The sequence below is a fragment of the Calypte anna genome, chromosome 4A (assembly GCF_003957555.1).
Source record: "Calypte anna isolate BGI_N300 chromosome 4A, bCalAnn1_v1.p, whole genome shotgun sequence".
In the NCBI taxonomy this organism is placed as follows: domain Eukaryota; kingdom Metazoa; phylum Chordata; class Aves; order Apodiformes; family Trochilidae; genus Calypte; species Calypte anna.
Genome location: NC_044248.1, coordinates 16,939,801 through 16,962,268, shown reverse-complemented (window position 1 = coordinate 16,962,268; position 22,468 = coordinate 16,939,801). Strand labels below are relative to the sequence as shown.

The 22,468-nt window shown below is 38.5% G+C and overlaps 1 protein-coding gene across 1 annotated transcript; it reads right to left on the bottom strand.

Annotated features, from left to right (window-relative positions):
* Nucleotides 1-5,733: 5,733 nt before the first annotated feature.
* OCIAD1 (OCIA domain containing 1) lies at nt 5,734-22,215 on the bottom strand. Its single transcript, XM_008491821.2, has 8 exons — nt 22,090-22,215; nt 21,215-21,299; nt 19,386-19,439; nt 18,613-18,660; nt 14,164-14,293; nt 11,737-11,942; nt 10,240-10,389; nt 5,734-7,477 (listed from the first exon to the last, which is right to left on the bottom strand). Exons 1-8 carry the CDS (start codon nt 22,138-22,140, stop codon nt 7,440-7,442), a joined length of 762 nt encoding a protein of 253 aa, XP_008490043.1. The 5' UTR covers nt 22,141-22,215; the 3' UTR covers nt 5,734-7,439.
* Nucleotides 22,216-22,468: the final 253 nt, after the last annotated feature.

Below are 22,468 nucleotides of genomic sequence, written 5' to 3'. Positions count from 1 at the left end.
ACGTACTTGCTAAAATCAAGAAACAAACACATGCATGCAAAGCGAGTAGCTGTGAGTAGCTTTATGTAAGCCTCATCCACTTCATGAACTTATGAATAGAAGAAGGGTCAGAGTAGAAGAGAAAAGCTATAATGACAACAGAGTGCAGACTGAAGCATCTTCATGTGCAGAAAGCACAAGATTTAAGATTCCTGAGAAGACACAGCTTTAAATAATTTTAATTACAGTATAGTGCTTTTCTGTGCTGATAAAGGGAAAAAAAGTAGCAGGGTGTGAATGGAGATTTTTGCCATTGTGTTTGTGTCGTGGTTGTTCTATCACCCAACCCCACCTGAGAAGGGGGAATTGGGAAAAGGAAAGGAGACCCGTGGGTTGAAATGAAAACAAATTTAACAGAATAATAATGATGAACTAATATTAATCCCAGTGCTGCTGCTATGTAGTTATACTCAGCTCCAGACAGCAGTCATGAGCTGTGAGGCTGAAGGCCCAATGGTGCCATCACCACAGCTCCAGCCAGAACGTGACGGTCACAGAGAGGAGGAGCAGATCTCAGGGATGGGATGAACAAGGAGATGGACAGGACGCTCTTGGTAAGGCAGCCACTGTAGAAGAACATCCCCCAAACTTCCCAATATATAGTGAGGGTGATATTTATGCTATGGAATACTTGGGTTGCCAGCTTGGGTCAGCTGCCCTGGGCTTTGCCCCTCCCATCCCACTGCACCTGCATGGTTCAAAACTGCCCTCGACCTTGGTCACTATGGAGATCTGCACACCAGAGCTGGGGATAAACAAAACCTGTGCAGCTTATCTCTTTTGTTCTCACAGAATTGAACTCTGCAACCTCTCAAAAGTCCCAGCAAAACCAGGACACTTGGACATAAAGATTGTCTGAGAGCAGCGTTGCTTCCAAAGCAGATTTTAGAACCACACATTAAAAAAAAAAAAAAACAACACCTGAATTTTTGTGTGTTACTTCCCATTTATGTTCATTTTTGAGCACTCAGCAGCAGCCCTGTGTTGCTTAGGCATGTTGGCAAGCTCAGGAATTTCAGAGCAAGAAAAGCTTTAGAGTTTCCTCCCAAAGCTTATTTTAAACCTCTTCACTCACTCCAGCTGCAGGCTGAGGTCTGAGATAACTGACCTGGACATGCCCAAGGTTACTTCCTGCTCTGTCTGTCACTGCATGTAAACTTCTAAATACAAATCTGAAACCTTACCCAGCAGCAAATACTTCTCCTTTAATCCCTCCCATTCTCCTGATTAACTCCACAGATCCTGGAGACTTCTAGTTATCTTGGGAGCTGCCTTTGGCCATTGCCAGCCAGGAGACCCCTTGTCCTCGCAGGGGTTTCACAGGAGGCTGCCCAGCAGCTCTGCCAGGCTGAGAGCTGCTCTGCTGGCCCAGCCTTCCCTTCTGCACCTTGCTCTGCCTCTCGCTGCACAGACAAAACTTGAATGGGCTGAAGGGGCTCCTTCTTGTCCCCTTGCTGGTCCCACAGCATGGTGTGTGACTGGTGCCTCCAATGCAGCTTTCAATGCCATCTGCACTATATCCAGCAGGTAGCAGGGAAGAGGAAAAATAAATGCAGTCCTTCACAAAATCTAAGAGGACCCTAAAAAACACTCTTAGCTCCTCAAAACAAGCACATAGCTGTATGCACTGGCTGCAGAAAACTACTGGCAGAAATGTTTTCTACTTAGCATGGATTTTGATTTAAGACATTGTTAAAAATCTGTCATTGATGATCAGACATCAGCTGCTGCAACCAAACTCCCCCTTTCCTGTATCAGTTACACTGTTTTAAAATTCTACTTATCATAAGATAGTTAAGATTAGCAATTATATTTGAATTCCAGATTAAGCCAAACAAAATTACTTATTTTGTCGTAAGATTTACGTAGAACCTTATTTTAGCTTAATTACAAAAAAAAAAAAAAAAAAAAAAAAAAAAAAAAAAAAAAAAATCTAATGCACTAGAAATGTGCTCCTACTGTGGATTATGGAGAGCAGAAAATAATATACAGCATTCCATGTAAGGAATTAACTGAAACTTTTTGGGTTTAGAGGCTGTTCACGCCAAGATTGCATATCCTGAAAATAGAGTCCTACATCATCACTGGAAAAACAGCAATGCAAAGGTTATACACTGCAGATTTTCAATCCTCAATAATTTGCTTTGAGCTTTGGCAAGGGAAATCTGTCAAACTCTTCATCTTTCACCTTAGTATTTTTTTCTCCTTTCAAGGATAGGTGAAAGCTGTACTTGACTCAATACCTTTTGTATCAGATGACTGTGCCACATCTTCATCATACATCCTTTTCTGCTGCAGTATCACAGTATGAAAGCAGTTCAAAGAAGACTCTTGCTTTTTAGTTTTGCAAAGCTGTGCTTCTGCTGAGCAGAGGACATTACAAATGTATGTTGAAAATGTGTATTACTGTGTATTGACATGCATCTTAAAATCTCAGGAAAATTTTAATTGCTCAATTAAAAAAAGTAGCAGTAACCAAGTGGTACCAAAACAGCAATATGTAAGTAGGATAGTAACTAGTATTAAAGAGAACAATCAGAAACAAAGGCTTTAAATTATGGCTGGTAATGTTTTGATTCTTTAAGAATTAGATGTATACAAATGATGTTCCTAAGGGATTGTAATCTACTCACCCTGTTAGATCCAAGAGTCCATTAACTTTTCATCACATCCTATATTCTGAAGAGTAATCCATTTCTGGTTTTGCTATGTTGATTGGCCTTGGTTGAATAAAAGTGGTTATTCTATTTTCCACAGTACTTGGAGAAAATTATTCACTTGATGGTCTTACAAACTGGAAATCTGTGCCTGGGCCAAGGCTGTTCAAGTATACAACTCTCTGCTATTTCTTGGCTCAGGATTCTAATGCAGGTACTCAGATGCCTCAAAACTTTTGTCTGGTGCTGGTGGTTTCAGTTCAGTTCTCACATTAGCAAAGAAAATACTTGGTGAAAATTTGAGGCACGTCTGTGTCCAAGCCTGCACTGCATCAGCTGAAGTAGTGCAAACCCATATGAGTAACCCCAAGACGTGAGTCTGATACAGTAACAAGATGCAAATTGTCCCATTTATTGCCCTAAAATCCAAACACAATTTGTTGATTTCTACAACAACTTAATAGGTGACCAAACTACAGAGCATAAAGGGATATTTCTAGTGGTTTTGTCTCACTGAGGAGAATACACAGATAACTTACTTGAGTTGCAGTAAGCAAGACAGCTTAAGCTACAAGCAAATCCTTACTGTGAGAGGTTTGGTGTCTGTAGGACAGCTGAGGAACTGTGCTGGGTGGGCATCCTGCAGGGTGCACAGGTTGAATGATGTCCTCATGAAGGGCACCAAATGAAGAGTCCAGCATGGGGACACAAACAAGTCCACAAGCTGCCAGAGAATGGTGGGCAAGTCAGGATTTCTACTTGAGTATCAAGGAGGCAAGAAACTCGTGGGTCAAGTTTGGGGTAGTATGTATGATTTCCCCAGGCTTTGGCAAATCAGCTCAACTTCCATTAAGTGAATGACTTCTCATTTACACTTTTCACTATAACACAGATGTGTTCCAAACAACTTTTAGTAGGAACAAACCCCTGCAAATGTCAGATCATGTACCTGGGACCCCAAACATGCCTGTGAATTTGGGGAAAGACAAAAACTCTCAGGCAGGATTTTTGCTAGAGATGTAGCAGCTGCTTCAAATCCCAGGCACATTTCCACAACCTTTCACAACCCTCTCTCCGTGTTCATGCCTGTTAGTAACAACTGGCTTGAGAGTAACACTTGTATCTCATTTAAATGCCTATGCAACTGCTTGTTTTTAATGAGTTTTAAGAAATTGTGAAAGCAGTAGCAGTTAATTTGAAGCTACTTTAGACATGTTCATAGTGAAGCATTCAGACTAATTTCCTGGTGTTTGATTCAAGGTGTAAAGTAATTTATTTTACAGTTAAAATTTTTTTGCAGCATAAAAGGAAATGTACTTTGCTTTACTATATATTGAGATAACTCACATTTATTAACAAACATATAGATGTGATGATCTATAGGAGAGCTTCAAGTCTTTTTGAATGCCACTGTCTTTGTGGTTAGGTCAGATTGTAAACATACCCGACTGGAAATACAAATGGTAATACAAAATGAAATCCTTGCTGTGATATTTCAAGACTAGGGAGGGAATTATATTCCAGAGAAAGAGCTGGCCTGGTTAATGAATTAAGAAAAACAGTGTATTAGCTGGAAACACATATAAACACAAAACAAGAGGGTCTGTCATGCATTTCTTTTGTTCCTACACATTCACCATTCTTACTAGTTCTTTATACATAAAGACATTGTTTATAGTGACAGTAACTCTATTGTCAGCTCTATGACACCCAGATGCAGTTAAGAATCCCCAGAAGTCATGTCAGCATAGCATGACCAAGGTAACTGGAAAGCTGCCATGAAATCACGAGATGGGGAATAAAAAGACACACTCTGAAAGAAGGTGAAACTACTGGAAGATGCAGAGGAAAAGGGAAGGACAATGAATTCCCATGGCTCTTTGGTGAATCGGGGGGTTCAGCATGCATGTTGCTACAACAGACTGAATGTGACCCCACTTAGACAAAATACCAGTTTAAATTAACAGCTCTGATTGTGAACTCTTATATTTCATACTTATTAAAGACGTGATGGAAAGCCAAAGACTTTTAGATGGATAGTAAACACAACTTGTTGCCATGTACAAAAAAGAAGTTTGTCATCTGAGATACACTAACTATCTAAACCAAAATGAAAACATGATATTAAAGTTAGAAATCTTATGTATGCACAATATTGTTAAGCAGAGCCATTAAAACTTTAACAGTATTAATTATATATGACATTTGTCTTATATATATAAATATATATAACATAAATCTTCCTCAGAGAGCAAACAAAATCCCAGTACACTTGCGTTTGCACACCTAAGATATTTGAGGCAAGATGCTTTGAAGGAAGTCTCATTTTTCAGATCATGGGCTTCTGTGGTAATTGTATGGACTGTGCTAAACATGATCTGCTAATTAGCAATTACCAGCTTCCAAAGTGAGCATTCCTAAACACTGCATCTTGCGAGGTAGACCTGAAATAGTTATTACATTTTCAGCACTTAAATGGCATAGGTTAAACGCTTTGCATCTGTTCTGTACAAGCTGGTCCCCAGGCAGTATCACAGAATGATTTGGGTTGGAAGGGACCTTTCAAGGTCATCTAGCCCAACCTCCCTGTATTCTGTCAGGAAGATGGACACACAGACACCCACAGTAAGAGAGAACAGGTACAGCAGTAGCTAGGCAGCCATCGGCAGTGCCAGTGCCCATGCAGGGGCACAGCCCTGAAACTGGGAGCCAGAGAAGGGCTGGGAATGGGAGCCTAAGGCCTTCAACACCAGCCAGGATGCCAGGGTATTATTAAATACTGGATTACACAGAGCTAAGTAGACTGGCACAGCAGTAATTTTCATAGTGAATGCTGAGAAATGGTGCAAGTCTCACTTGCCAGTGGAATGTCCACACTGCAGAGGTATTTACAGTAACTCAAGTCCTGAGATGATGGTTCCTTTACACAAATAAAAAGCTTGCAGTAGATGCATGCATTAAGACTCCAAAGGAAAATAAAAGATACTATACCCTTATATTATTCTTTTACTTGAGAAAACAGTGTATTATCCCAAAATACAAAGGAATACTTTTATTGGCAAGCTTATTGTTCAACAGTTTGTGTCTCCTAGCTGTTGCTATTTCCTCAATGCTGTCAAAGTCTGCTCCTGCATTTTATCACCTGGAGAGTTTTCATTCATCCAAAATTTTCATTCATTCAAAAGAAAAAGCATTTCTCCTTTTTACAGATGGAAAACCACCACCACAGGAATTTGCTCCAGTTTTATCACCTGAATCTTCAGCTTCCAGTTACATGCGTAACTCACAACTAAGAAACTTTGTGGGTATTTTCATGAAAATCTAATCAGCCTTGGAACAGCACACTGGAAAACACAGCAATGTAATTATGGCAGACGTGTATTTTCCGAGTTCTCTCGTCATGGCCATGAAAAGCATTCTCTACATGTGAAATTTCTGATACAACTTCAAGATTATCTGATTAACACATTCCTTTTTCTGAAGATTTTCTGAAAAACACTGGCTCTTTAAGCATTCTCATCTTCCCCTCCTCCTTTCAGCTGATTGCTCTGTATCTCTCCAAAAATAATATTGTAATTCATGCTGCTCTGCAGCTAGTCCACTCAATCAATAAGGCCTTTGAGAATTTTCATATTGGTAGGTAAATTATTTTTTATCTCTAACAAGGATGTCAGGAATGCTTTTATGCTATCAACTTCATCATGTTTTTTGCTCACCAATAGGTAAAATCCCCAAATAAACACAATGTTGTGAGATGAAACAGCACAGATGAGAATGCCTAATGGAAGGTAACATCTTGATGGAGGCAGAGTGGGTGATGCCAACATTAGGAAATACTCTTCAGTGCTTTTACCAGTGTAGGTCTTTTCAAACAGGTAATAATAATGCAATATCCCATTGATCCAGATTGATTCTCCATAAACACGGGATTTTTTTGTCATGGCAAGCACAAACTGAGAAATAAGGCTAAATACACAAAGCCCCTTATTAGCACTCAAGATACCACTCAAACTTTTAACAAAGTTTTTCAGGTTTAACCTTCTGCACTTTACATATAGCTGTTTTAAATATAAGCATTTTCATTCAATCATTTTCTTCTGAAATTACTGTCTTAAAAGATCCAGCATGAGCAAGTCAGAATATGGGTCTAAAGATAAAGCTGGTACCATGAAAACAGTTTTGAAAAACACTTAAATATGCCTACTTATGTGTTTGGCTAAATTCCTCAGCCCTTTTTTCCATGAATACTTCACAGTATTATTTCAAACATTACTGACCAAGCATGACGACAATTTGATGTTTCCAACATCCCCCTTCCCGACAAAACAAAGTGAGAGGTTAGTTCTACAGGTAACTTTTAATGCAAGCCTTGAAAATTTGAGAAGATTCTGATGTTTTTTACTTCCCAATACACGTGATTGCATTCATTTACATATATTTTTACCTTTTGCTATACACTTGTATTAATTACTGCCAGTTACCCTTTTCATTCTTAAACAGCACAAATGCTTTACAGTCATGACACTTCAGAATAGTCTCACTTGCCATTAATGCAAAATTTAAAAAATTAAGCTTAAATACTTTTTTTTTTTTCTTAAACCTTCTGGCAACTCAGGATTCTCTCCTCATTTATAAATAGCTGTGCCTGACAGAACACACCAAAGGTGCTGATACTCATGACTAATCTAGATGAAGTTCAAGTTAGCTGACAGGAGATCGTTTTTTCAGCTCTTCATTTGGCTCTTACTCATCCCAGGCATCTCCGTATTTATTTACTTTAACTAAAGAAAAGAAGAAAAAATAGTCACATATGACTTAATTTAACTGCAAAAGTTTATCTTACAGAGTGCTGAAAAGTATGCTGAAATGCATTACCATTTTAAGAGGGGAGTGGGGAAGAGTGTCAGTCGCAGCACAACAGACACCTAAAGCTACATTCTAATAAACAGGGAGATTTTATAAATCATTATTTTGTGGTGCATTAATATTCAGTTGAGAGGCCTACAGTGCTAATTTCTGCTCTGCAGAATTTGTGACTACTTTGAAAGAAATGTAACATGGTTAAGCACTGACAATTGGAGGAAACAGGCAAGGAATGTTATGATAAATGATGTGGCTACGTAATCTAGTGACGTGCACAACTGGATGGATGGAGGATACTTAAAAACACATTCAAAGACAAACAAGCAAAAATTAGTAATCCCTACTAGGAAGCTACTCAGCCATTACTATTTGGCAGCTTCCTTTAGTACAGGAGTGAGTCAGAGAGTTAAAAAAAAAAATAAACAGGGTACTGGTTTTAACAAATTTATTCAGAAGTATGTCTGCCTAACTGAACAATGACCAGAAAGTGAAAAGATGCTCTCTTGAAAGTGAGCTGCAAAATAGTCTGTATCTGACTGCTATCACTGACAGGGTACGAGAGGGATCTATACAATCCAGTAGGAATGCTGACACTAGTCAGGTACCCCTTTATAAATCTACTTGCAGATTAATTACCAGACCCACTGTTTATTAATACCTCTCTGTGGTAGCACCTGTGGAACAGAAGAGAATGTATGGTCCTTGATTCAGTGAGACATCAGCAATAGCATGATGCACTGACAAAGCTCTTTTAAGCTAACTGGTATTGCAGTGAGGTACAACGAGAAGCTCACTCAAAGTAGAATTTGATTTCCATTTCTATTAACCATGGCAGCTGAGCAGGCCGCCCTTATTCCTTGAGAAATGGCCCAGTCCTGATTGTGATGCAAATACATATTTGTATGCCTACGATGAATGAAGATGGCACCAGGAGATGGAAGTCAGGGACTGCTTAAAAACAGGTATAAACATAGTTAGTTTTCCTTTATATCCTTGGAACAGAGGGCAGAAACTACCATCTCCTATTTGCTAGTCTGGATCCTATGCCATAGAGGTAAGGGAATAAATAGTGGTGTTATGCCTCAGGACATATGAGTAGGCATACAACAATTAACAACAATTAACATGTCCGGTGTGACATAAACCAGATCCTAGCCCACAACCAACATCAACAGAACCCCTGGACTGTATATGTAAATGTGCTTCCACTCATAAAGTATTTCTGAACTTTTGTATTCCCTCCTTACTCTTTCCTTAAAAATACGAAGAGATACCACTAGAAGTTTATTTACAAATCTCATGCATTGCTCTGTGTAGTTGTATTCTCAAACCCTGAGATATACCCTCATATATGTGAGATACATATCTCATATATATGAGATATAACCATGAAATGGAACACAGAAACATAGCAGAAAGGATGCCATTTTCAATCAGCATTTTACAGATGTCTTTTATAGACCTCAAATAACTAAAAATAAAACAACAACAAATACATTTCATTGTTTGCAGAGTGCTGTTTAAGATTTCTTTGTATGGTTGTCAAGTGGCATGTCTAGGCTTTCTATTTGTGGAAAACTCTCTTGAAAAAACAATGTGTGAATCAGTGGTCAGATGACAGAATTTAGAAGCAATTGGAAACTACATCGTCAATAGTTTTTTAATGTCACATTTGGTATAGTCACATAATATGAGAAAGAAGTTTTTATCCCTGAAATAACAAATTTAAATCATTACCCAATAATTTTTATTTTAGGACCATGTAGATCTGTCCAAAGACATTATCTGAAGCAAGTAATTGACAAGCATGAAATAGACTGCCACTCTTCAGCAACACCATTACAAAGCTTACTCTTACTCTTTCAGAACTTTCTGCATCAATCAATATACTTTTCTGTACCTATTAGCACCTGTTATGTTTGGTAGGAGGTATCAGCTATTCTTGTAGATCTTGTTATGATGTGATTGACATGCCTGAACACTGCACACAAACCCAAAGGATTCAAGCTCACTAGCCCAGCAGTGTTAAAAGGCAAAGATATTCTTCTGACTAATCATTTCCACAGGTGTCACACTAAATACAAAAGTACTAAACAGAGCAAGCAATTATAAATTGCTTCTGAGTTTCCTTTTTAAAAAACTTGTATCTAAGAGTTGACTAAGTGGCATCTTACACTCCTAGATGCTGCATTCTTACTTTTCTGTGTAAAGTTTTGTTTTTCACTGTAAAAACAAATCTCAATATTGCTGCCAAACACTGTTTCCTTCCTTTGAGTTTTAATGTAGAAAAAGAGCTTCTACAAACAATGCCTCTATAGAAATCCCCTAATTCCACCTGAAACAATTCATAAAAACAAATACCTCCCTCTTTAAAACCATCAACCATGTGCTCTATTTTGAGAGAACAATGCTATCTAAAACACACGCACCCCCCTCCACAGCAAAACTCTTCAGTATAGCTCTAAGCTCTGAGAATTCTTGGTTGAAAGAGGTTGCTTGATGAATTCAATAAAGGAAAAGTTACCAGATTTTCAGTCTGGCCATAGGGACCACTTCATATATGAGATACCTGCAGGTACTGTAAAAATAAACTGCTTAAAGGGTCAGCTGAATTAAGCCATTTTAAAAGTTGCTACAAATACATGAATTTGCTTTATATTTCTGTAAACCAGAGTATTACCTTCCTTAACTGGTTTTTCCTCTGAAAACCTGCTTGGAGTTCCTGTCTTTGGTGGTTGCACTACTTCATATGTCTCCCTGTGTTTATTCCTTAATTCCTCGTATGTGATGCCTTTTTTTTTACGACTTTCTTCTGGAATTGGAGCAGAAGCTGAAAACAAAACAAACACCAAAATACTAGATATGGTATCACAAATAAAAAATCAGTTACAACCTAATTTAGAAAGCCAGTTAATTACAACTCAGTCCCAAATGAAAAGGAGCATGACAGCTGCAATTCTAAATGCAACTGAGAATGTGTGTGGTCTTTAACCATTTATCCTTTTCATTTTGCCAAACTGCTTAGGAAAATGGGCAGTTAACTCCTTTTCTTCATTTTATCCAATGGAAATCCTAATCACCATGTGTTATTGATGGATAAAATAGTTCTGGTCACTTTATGTAAAACTTATGATAAACATACATTTCATAAAAATATGGTTTCATGAGAGAAATCTAAGCAAGGCTCAAGGGTTTGCATTCAGGCTTTAAATTCTGCTTTTAAAGAATTAGGACTACATTCATCCTATGTCACCTGATCATCATCTTATCCTCTCATCTGTATTTATAATGCAAAATCTTTGTTCTACAATTAAGGTTCTACCAACTATTGATATTTGTATTGAAGTGTAATTACAATTACCTGAACACATTTATATCTGATATTTTATCTAACTAAAACCTAGTTGCACAAATGGGCTTTCTTGTGAAATAAAACCTTTTCCATTAAGGAGTTAAAAAAATCCAAACAAATTCAAAGCACAAAACTTAGCATTTCACAGTAACTTCCTCCTTTGTGTACCAGAGAGACCTGAACTCAGAATTGAGTTTCCCCTGCAATAGCTGAGACAGTGTTCATACTGGAAGGAGGGGAACAGCTGCACAGAACAGGACTTGAAAAACACGTTATGTCTCTGTGAGAAAATCAGCTGTTGCTGGACAGAACACAATATGCATTCAGGTCTCAGAAGATCTAAATGTTTGTCACAGTATAAAAAACAGTTTAGTATAATTGAATTATAGTAGTACACAGTACCACTGCTGGTGAAAATGAAGTAACCTGAGGAAGGCTAGCAGACAAATAGCAGAGACTATGGGATACTTAGTGCAGTAAAAGGATGGCACATTCAACTTAATTTCAATCAAAAAGAACTTCAGGATGAGGTTTTTGCAGGTTTAATCTCACAACAAACAAAACTTTAATTTACCATCTTTACTTGCAATTAGAGCTACAAATCATACCCCCCCAACTTAGTTTACAGTTAGAATACAAAATAATACATATATTTACCTTCTGTAAAAAGACTTCTGGGAACTTCAAGCTGCTTCATTCAAAAAACACTATATAGTACCATGTATATTTGCATGGGATGAAAATACATAGTTTAATAAGAGAAGTATCTAAGAGAAAGGCAAGAGTCATTGTATTACAAACTGCTCATATTAAGACAAAACTCACCTTCCACAGTGTAATCAGTAATTCCTGTAGGTGAAGATTCATTCAGGGAAGCACTGAATGGAACAGGTTCATAACTTGAGAGGCCTCTATCTGTTGAACTATAATCATCTGAATAGCTAGGAGAAACTGGGAATCCAGCTCTTGGTGAAGATTCAGTAAAGGACTGAGAAGGCATGTCTGAAAATTCAGATTTCCTACTGGAACGGCTGGAAAATAATAGAATTAAACAGTAAATACAGAAACAGTAATGTTAAAAATAGAACTGTAAGACTAACAGTATGTGCTGCTCAAGAAAACAATCTTTCATTTTAAATGTTTTGAAAAAAAGTTTAAGGTGTTCGTGTTTTTATTCTACATTGCAAAGATCTATATAGTCACTTCTCCAATACTTTTCCCTTCCTCCCAGAAACTTACCTCATACTGTAAATCTCCAGAAGAGAATACAAATAACCCAAAGTATTTTTCACTTGACAGGACAAAATGGTAATCCCTTCTTCCAGGGAGTCTTCAGAGAGAAAAACATCAGACACAAATAGTTCTGGGTGTGCCCACGTAACCAGTGTTATTGCTGGCCCAGCATTAAACCATGACACAGTGGTAGCATGAACTATAGTTATTTTTGAAGGCCTTTTTGGAAGAATTTTCATTTGGAAACCCTTCATCATTAAAAGCTGCTGCAATTGTTCAGTACACAACAGCAGAAGAAATAATTCAGAACTATCTTGGGGAATTAAATGATGAAGGTTTATTGAATTGCTGAATTCAGCAGAAACATCAATGAATTTTCTCTTAAGAGAAAATAATATATATAATTATATAATGTATAATGTATAATATGTCATATATTATGTGTATAATAAGAGCATAAGATCATGCTGGAAACTCTATGCCTGCTATTCTACAGCATTTGCTACATACTCCAAATGACCCCACAATGACAGAACATTATAAATTCAGATCTTCTTTATCAAGAATGCCACCACTTGGTGCCACTAGAATGTCTCTAGAGTATTTATGAACCTTCTACTTTAAATTTCTACTTAGCTGTACTTTTAGTTTCATATGAAAAACATTTGCTATTAGTCTTTATTTTCAGAATAAACATACAGACCTAAGCCATTCTGTTGCCTCAATTATATTTTTTTTAAAGTACATGAAAACACAGCTTTAAAGAACCAATCTTTTAGCTCCCTATCTATTTCTAACTGTGAATCAGACCTGCCAAAATGCATTAATTAGAAAGATAGACAATGTAAATGTAATTATTTCTGTTACTGGCTTAAATAGTAGCATGTATAGACAGTAATGCAATTTCAATGAATTAATTATGCAACCAAGAAGAAAAAAAAGGAATTTATCACTTAGGAAACAAAACTTTACAGACACAAAAATATGGATTATTGAAGGTTGAAAGGGCTTAATGGTGCAGCAGATGATGGCATTTAAACATGCTTTCACCTAGAGTAAACACAGTTAATGATCATGACAACTAATCAGAAACTGGAGGGGGGATTAAGGGACAAGTATAGCTCCAGTTCAGCTGAATTTACAAAGTATATGAAGTGGTAATTCCTAAAATTATGTTTGATGTCATAAAAATGTAAGCATTTCAGAATAAAGGTAAATCTTACAGACATAACTACCATAGATCTGAAAGCAAGAATTTAATCAAGTTCTTTATGAACATTTAACAAATCTTCTATGCATATGCATAGGAGTACTACTCACTATCCAAATGCTATTCTCCCAGTATGCAAGGGTTTAAATGAGATATTCTGAAATTAGTTTGCAAGTTTCTACCACTTGAGGTAGAAAACATTTTGGAACAAAACAGGAAATAGTTTTAAGAACCTGATGAGTTTCTCATATGTACAGCATAATGCTGTTACAGATGTAAAGGATTTAAACAAACAGCAGTAAGCTTGACCACCATGCTTCTTCCTGCACTTATATTGTTTACTGAGCTCTTTCCTTTGATAAAGACTGAAATCATTTCCACCCTCTTCCTACTTCAATCAAACTAAACTATGGGAAAAAAATTCCAGAACATAACACTATTTTATTTCAGATAACTCAGTTTACTTCTAAACTAAGGAAGCAACTTCTGCTGTCACACTACTGTAAGTAAATTCCACAGGAAAATACAGTCTAAATTTACAAGGAATACATTTTGCTAAGTATTATGCTTATTTTTCTGCTCCTCAAAGTAATGAGTTGTATGTAAAGAGCTCAAAACATGCGTTTTGTAGCTGGCCAACTGATAGAGATAACAGCTTCCTGAAAGTGGTAATCTGGGCTAATACAGGAAAGAGGGAAGGTGTAGCTCTGGAGGTCTTTGAAAGATGCAAAGGTAGCCTTGATCTGTTAATGTTCCAAATGTCCTATTCAAGAATATGTTTTAAATTTAAAAGAGAATGAAAGTCTTACTGATGTGAGCTATGTCTTTGAGCTTGCCGCAGAACATCTCCTATCGGGGAATCCTTCAGCTTCTTAAATTTCTCGCTACAGACTGGCAAGTAGGATATCTTTCCAGCCAGGTATCCACACATTCCAGCAACTTTTTAAAAGAAAAAAAAGATAGTTTTATATGATGTATCATAACATTCAACGTAGTTTTAAAATAATAATTTTAAATAAATTACGCAGTATCTTGAACCAAATAAAATCCCCAGTTTTGGTCTAAAGAAACCATGCAGGAATCATCTCTGCTTCTTTTGCAGACAAAGGGTACCAAACTCATCAGATGATTTCAGCTCGTACTTGATGAATGAAAGGTGACCAAAAAAGAGAAAATAACTTCAATCAGTTTTTCCCAAGATCCAGACATAACAAGTAGTTATCAAAGATAAAGAAACAGACAGGAATAAACAAAGGTCATAAATTCTGCTCTTTTCATCCATCAGTGCAGTCATATCTTGAAGAGGCTTTCACTAGTAGTATGAAGAGAAATCTACATAAATTTAGAATTAGGCTCAGAATCTTCTGAAGAGTATTCTATGATATGGTTCCTGGAGGGCCAGCAACTGACTTAGCTGAACCTTCACAATCTCTAGGCAAATGCTTTCAATTTTGTGCTTGAGATATTTTCATCTGCTAGACAGAACGTAAGAATAAATGATCACTTCTTTCTGGACTTAAAACTGATGACTTCTATCAACTGGTCCATCAAGTTTTATGCATGGGTCAAACAGAGTACTAAGAATCATGAAGGATTCAATGGCAATAAAGTTTTGTTGTTGACTTTGTAGGAGAAAAGGGCTAGATCCTTCTTACATATACCAGTATTTTCTAATACAAAGACTAAAAACTCTCAATCATCTTTAAGCCAGGAAAGAGTTAATTACCAGTAACATTAATCCTCTGAGCTCCTCACACTGTAGATTAAGGTTGCCTAGGAATCAATATAAAAGGGGATTTTATATTGGTACTGAATTGTGTGATTGTGCATTGGTACTGAAAGTGTGATTCCTGTTCTAGCATCTGTATTTTCAAAAGGAGGTTAAAAATCCTTTTCCAAAGGAAAACAAAAAACCAGACATAACTATGAGTGAAGTTTACAAATGAGAAATTTAAGGGTTTAAGTATTTAGGGGGTCAAAAAAAAACCCAGCAAGACACCTCAGATGCTATGAATACACACAAAGGGAAAAATTACATGTCCTTAAAAGGTAAACCAGCTAAAGAATTCCAGCTAAATATCTAGCAAAATAAAGCTAAGCAGCAAAGGTGATTAGTCTTTGGCATAAACTACAAGCAGCAAGTCTCCTTTTCTTGATACTTTCCAATTAAGAAAAGTGGAAGCAACTCTCTTGAAGATGTTTCATCCAAAGTAATTATTAGCTAAAATATTTGATTTCTCTTCTAACAGAATTAATAGCCAAATGATCCACATTTTTTAAGTTAGCACAGTACATGAGATACTGTTGCTGTCTGCTTCTTCTGTATTCGTTGTGACAAGACCTTGGAGAAGTTGATCACAGACACATAAAAGAGGCCAGGTCCCACTGCAGGCTAAGAGGAAGTAGGACATACAGATCTTACTTCTCTTTGCCAAAGGGGGATAGAGGACCTATGCTATACTGAAGGGGATGCTGTCAATGTAGTGTAGCAGTCACAACTAACTCTAAGTTCCATTAGAATGTCAGAGTGCCTAGAAGATTACTGAGAGAAGTTATGAGCAATTCCTGTAGGCAGAAAAATGTAGAGTAACAAGGCAACCAGGTGCCTCTAATTGCCAAGGAGTGGGTGTGAGCTTGTATCAAGTCCACCTGTGCCTGGTTAGGGCAGGCCCCCTACTGAGCATGAGCAGGACCAGGGGGCCAATAAAAGGTGAGGCTCACAGCCACAGGATAGCTCACTCTTGGGCTAGGCAACAGAGAGGTCAGTAGCCCTTCGAGCCACAGGACCGATCTAGGCTAGTTCCACTCTGTGAGCTATAGACTTAGAGCACTGCTCGCAAGTCTCTATTACGGCACCTGGTTAGACCTTGAAGCGCCGATCCCTAAGAGAGGTTCGTCTCGCTACAGAAAAACATCCTGGAAGCTGAAAATTCCTACCTAGAGTATGAGACACCTCTCAACTTCCAGATAAAACCAGGGAAAGATGCAAGCTGAAGATTAAAAAAACCACCTGATTCAATTAGGTTGGTTAGATATACAAGATCAATTACTGTAATCATGCATAGGTACTCTTCAAAAAAAAGCATCTACAAGTGACACACATCATTATCAAAGACAGATTATTGCAATCAATATATGCAGACACAGTCTGCTCAGCAGAAAACCAAAACCTGTCTTGAATTGTCTAACTACTGTTTAACATAAGCTAGCTATGATCTAGCAGCAGTGCCTGGAATTGCATATGCTTTTCTTTCAGGGCACATGAAGGGGAAAAAAAAACCAAACAACCCACAACTGCACTGCTTCCTTTGATCAGATTTAATTCAAGGAGGAATTTGCCTTCAAATGATTAGACATAATCTGGACCTGTAAACTGTCCCTGGCAATAGTTTTCAGGAAGATCCTGTAGATAGGAGGGGCACCTGACCTAAACAATATGAATGAGGATGGAAGGAAAACTGCTTAGCTCAGTCCCTTTGCTCTCCAAATATGTCCCAGAAAAGTCCCCGTATTTGAACTGCACAAAAATCACACAGTTATCTACTGAAAAACTACCAAAATGCACATTTTATAGAAATTGTTTCAATATAAAATGAAAGTCTATATGCCTACCAGTGTACATCAACAGGGAGAAGTGAGAAGTGTTGTTGGCTTATAATTTAACACCAAGAATAGCTGGTCCACTCCAGCTGCTCCTTATTTTTTTCTTTGATTTTAAAACTTCGTTCTGTTGAATAGGAGGAATGTAGCCCTGAACTAGAAATGTCTAGGAGGTATCAAAGAAATAGTATAACTATTATTTACTGGAACCGTCTGTGTTATAACATTGTTTGGCATTCAAAGAAAGCAAGTAGAATTTAGCATAAACAAATGGCTGGCCCAATCTCTCACATTCATTTATCTGGTTAAACAACACTTCCTTCACCACAAATCATGGGTTTTACCCTCTTCCCACTGAAGGAAACTGTAAGAGTAACTGGCTGTATCTGGGCAGATTGGCAAGATGGCAACTTCCTGTTTTACTGTCAAGAGTTACATTGAAAAGGTTAATTTATTAATTTATTTTTGATTATACTTTATCCAAAATCATTCACTTGAAATTGCTTTTTTCCTACAATTGTATATATATAATGCCCAGGGAAGTAAGGCACTAAAATAGCATGAATGGGACAAGTGAGATGCATGAATAAAGATCTTAAAATTAGGAAGGGAGGGGTGGGCCGATTCTGGCAAAGTAATTTAAAATAAACAACATGAGATGGTGTAGTTAAGAAATGTAACTAAAAAGTTGCTGACTGAAAGAATCAACTACAGCAAGGTGAAACTTATTCCTTGGATGTATCAAATCATTTACTCTTATCTATAGGCACAGTGGTACCAATTAAAAGCATTGATTCTATGATTCTCTAAGTGTCAGATTCTCCACTTAGGACAGGTTAATCCTGGTTATAGATACAAACTGGGTGACAAGAAGCTGGAGCCCCACAGAAAGAGATCTAGGGGTCTGGGTTGGTGGCCAAGTTGAGGATCAGTCAACAGGGAGCTAAGAGGGTCAACCATGTCCTAAGGTGGATCAAGCAGAGCATAGCCAGCTGGTTGTCTGCACTGGTGCAGTCCCACCTGAAGTACAATGTGCAGTTGTGGGCACCTCAATAAAAGAAGGACATCAAACGTAAAAGTGTGTCTAGAGAAGGGCCACCAAAATGGTGAAAGATCTTGAGAGCAGGATTCTGAAGGGCAAAAGGAGCAGCTAAGATCACTTGGATTGCTTAGCTTGGAGAAGAGAAGGCTGAAGGGTGACCTCATTGCAGTCTACAACTTCTTCAATGGGGAGAGTGGAAGGCAAGGTGCTGATCACCTCTCTCCAGTGAGCAACAATGGGACATGGAAATGGAATGAAGCTGTGTCAGGGGGAGTGCAGACTGGACATTAGGAAAAGGTTCTTCACGAGAAGTGTGGGTGGTCACTGGACTGGGCTCCCTAGCAAAGTGGTCACAGCATCAAACCTATCAGAGTTCAAGGAGTGACTGGATAATGCTCTTAGTCATATAGTTTAGTTCTAGGTTGCCACACAGGGTGTTGGACCTAATGATCCTCTTGGGTCCCTTCCACCTTGAGACAGTCTACAATTTTGTGATTTTTATAGAGTGGAATCATGGTGAATCAGCCAGCTAGTCTACTGGGGATCAGGTCTGCATAACAGACTCCAGAACCTAAGCCACAAACACAAGCTGCATTTATATGGAGCTTTTACTTACATGCCACTTTTGAAAAAGAGCTTAATCTCGAGGCATCTCTTAGAACACCTGAAAAGAAGGACCACAGTAATTAGTAATAAGTTATTAATAAAGCTGAAAAACATAATCTGTAGTTACATTTGTAGGTAGCAGGCTACTCTTTCACACTTAACATTGAAGAAAATTTAAGATAACCTAATATCTTAATTCCTCATAAAATTATAAAGATCTAAGATTTACTTCCTTAATTGTATGACATGCAGGATTACTCTACACTACAGAATATATTGTCTCATAATGACTGAGACACTGCATTTGTCAAACAACATAAAACGAGTGTCCCACTGCCCTTCTGAGACACCTGCACTGCTCTGCAGCACAGCTGGAGGGGTCACAGTGCAAACTGTTGCCATTCCCTATTAATAGGTCTCCCTCCAGCCCTGATGGAGTAGCAGTATTAAACGCCACCTTAAACACCACCCAGGCAGGCTGGCAGCAAAAGCCTGGGGCTTTTTTTTTTTTTTTTTTAAATTGGCTGGAAACAGAAGTGCTGAGGTACTAACAGGCTGACTCCTGCTCTTACCTCTGCTGTCACCGTGGTTCCAAATTGGTTTGGAACCATATTGGTTTATCAATATGGTGATAGATGCTTTATATATAAAAATATTAAACACTATAATTAATAATAATATAATTATAATTAATAGATTAGATATTATAGTAACTTTATTAACAGCAAAAATATATTTTATCTGAGCAAATCCATAGTAACCCAAAGAATATTTATATTTTACCTTTCCTGATTAAGAAACTGGTAGCAAGCATGCTCACTGCAGCCAAAGGAAAAGCTGTGAAGAAGAAAAGTTGCTTAAAATATGATTTTTCAGTACTCTCAACTACATTTAAGAAAGTATGCATTAAAATCAGAGTTGCTAGACCTTACTAAGCTCATTTATATAAGAATATATATTAATAATTAACAGACTTTTTATTATGAAACATTCCCAATCCTAGCTTTTAAGACCTACTATAAATTATGGAGTACTGGTTAATAAAATCATCCTCTCTTCATTAGATTTCATGCTTCCTAAAATACAAAAGCCAATGCCAGATGGGATAAAGCTCTAAGGACAAGATTCCAAGCCTAGATACCTCTGCTTACAGCATCAAGATGCAGAACCTTAAACCAGAGAAGCAAACACAGTTCTTCAAGACAGGAAGGCAAATTAGATAAAGGCCAGTGCCTTAAAAAATGTTTTTATAACCAAAAATCATGACTTTAACATAAGAGCTTTGGAAAAAGTCTGACTCTTGCAGAGAGATAAACTACATTGATTAAAATTAGCTAAGCTGTTTTATTCACCAGCAAATTAAAGAATGAGGCAGCTTTTTCTGTAGTTTAAAGATCAAACTCTACAATTCAGGGATAGGAATGCAGAGAAGATAAACACGGAACAGCATTACTGCCTTTTGCAATCAGCTTAATAGTTCATGTCAATTTTTATCACATTGAAAGAGTTCCGGTGGCAAGAGACATTTGGAGACGGCAAACAAAAGAAACATTTATTTCAAGCAGTAATAATTTTTATGTTGAGATTAACTCTGAAACTACTCATAAAGACCATCACGCCTACACAATATCCAGTGACGCTGAAATACTGAACAGGACAGAACATTAAGTTAATTACACTGTAGACTTAGATGTGTCATAATGAAATTACATATTAAGCCAGTCTGAAATTGCACCTGTTACAAAAAGGTTCAATGCCTTTCACTTAACCTAGGGGATAAATTTTTGCAACAGCACTAGATGGTTACAGTAATTAAATCCATATCTGAAAATAAATTATATATTTTAGAATTTGGACAGCACAGTATTAAAATCCAGGTATTTCTTGAATCTTTGGATTAAAAAAACAATGTTAGGGAGTAATGCCATAAATTCTCAATGTTTTGTGAGAAAAAAAAGCCCAGCATAACCTTTGTGTTTCAAGTTAATGAGGTAAAAAAGTATTCTGTGAAAACAGTATTTATTATTCCTGTATACTAGCTGTAGTCCAGAAATCATTGCACACTGCAGAATCATGCTCAGAATCTTAGCCTTTTTCTTTTTTTTTACAGGGGAAAAAACCAACAAACATCTGGTCATGCACAGAGAGGAGAAATTTTCTCCAAAAATCAAACTGAGCAACTATTCATATATTGTTCTTCTCACAAGCCTCCAGAGAGATGGAAAGCAACAGTTCTGAGCTAAACTATTTTTCATCTGAAAGAAATTACAAATATTGAAAATAAAAATGCATAAATAACAAAAAAGAATATTCAGATACATAAACATGAGACTCCACTGATTGTATGTACTTTCAGATTTCTAGCAGGCATATTAGTAAGTATAACTCTTATAAAATATGCTGCACCTTTTACAAAATTCCTGTCCTGCAAACTTTGGATAAATGTAAATCCTACATGGATTAACACTTAACTGGAATGCAACTTTAGACCACGTGAAGCTTGTTAATGAACTGCTGTGGTGTACTGAATAGGGCTTTCCTTCCTTAATCCTCAGATAACAACAGAAACTATGGGTGGAAGGAAAGCAATCCAACCCACATACTGAACTTACCTCTGTACCGGGCACTCTCTTCAGCACATTCCTTGAGGAGTCGTTTTTCCTCCTCTGTCGGCACATAAGGCTTAGGTACTTCCCTCTTAATGAGGAAATGAATTAGAAAAAAAAATGAGTGAAAGAAAACTTTGTGGGCTTTTTAAATCAAAAATTTTGCTTACATTTCGCACCTCGTAGTGCCTGCTCTTTCACACAGCTATATTTAAGGAACCGGTACCTTTTGTCTATAAATGTCATGTGAAATACAGCGTTAAAAAAATCCAATGCGTCTACAAAACACACGGAAAGTATTTAGTTCACACCCAGATCCCAGGCCAGTCCACTCCTTTTTTTCTTCAGGAAAACCTACTTTGGTCCTTGCAACCAGCCTAACAAAACGATGAACCCTGACAGCTCATTCAGATCCCTTCAAACAGTATTTGTCGGGGCTCTGGTTACACAACGCGTGTTGCTCGTTTGCATGCACATGCTTGGTGACAGCTGGCCAGACGTTCCGCCAGCAGGTGAGAAGCTTCTCCTCGAGGTGTTTTCCCTCAGCTGCGGGGAAAAGCGTGCGGCCAGATCGCCAACCGGCAGCTGGGCAGACGTGCGACGGTACCCCCGGTACCGGAATGAACACCTCCTACCAGGACCCCCCTCCACGAAATGCCTCAAGGACACAACCCCCGCCCCTCCGGAGGCCACCAGGGAGCTCAGAGCAGGGGCGGGAGAAAGGCTGACAAGAAGCCCCGCTCCCCCCCGCCTCCCCGCCCCGCGGAGGGCGTGTGCAGGCCCCGATCCTGCCGCTTCACCCTCCGCACAAGCCGCCCCAAGCCCCCGCTAAGTGCTCCCGCACAGCTCTGGCGGTTGCCTACAGGCGAACGAACAAATACCTCGGCCGGATTGCCGACCTCCCCGCCGCCGGGACCCTGCCCGGCCTCCATGGCGGGGCGGGGAGGGCAGTGCGAACGACGCTTGACCCGGAAGCCGACGGGCGGTGGTTCGTCTCGGGGGCTCCGTGCGCATGCGTGGAAAGGCCGCACCGGGGAGCGCTGGGCCCCGCCCCGGGACGGCGGACGAGGCGCAGCGCCGCCCGGTAAAGGGCGTATGGGTTGGGTTTGGGCGATGGTCGCTTCGTAGAGCTCTGGTTTGGGACCTGCCGCCGTTGAACTTTGAGCTGCGGATAAGGGCCGTGTGTTTGCTCAGGTGTTTCCTCGCTGGGAAAGTCGGGTGAGGGCGGTGGGTTTGGTGTCAGCAGCTGAGGAGGCTCAA

Coding starts and splice junctions, on each gene's coding strand:
- OCIAD1 (XM_008491821.2), bottom strand. CDS start 22,140: ATGGAGGCCGGGCAGGGTCCCGGCGGCGGGGAGGTCGGCAATCCGGCC. Junction 21,300..22,089: donor AGGTCGGCAATCCGGCCGAG/GTATTTGTTCGT, acceptor TTCCTCATTAAG/AGGGAAGTACCTAAGCCTTA. Junction 10,390..11,736: donor TACTGATTACACTGTGGAAG/GTGAGTTTTGTC, acceptor TTTTGTTTTCAG/CTTCTGCTCCAATTCCAGAA.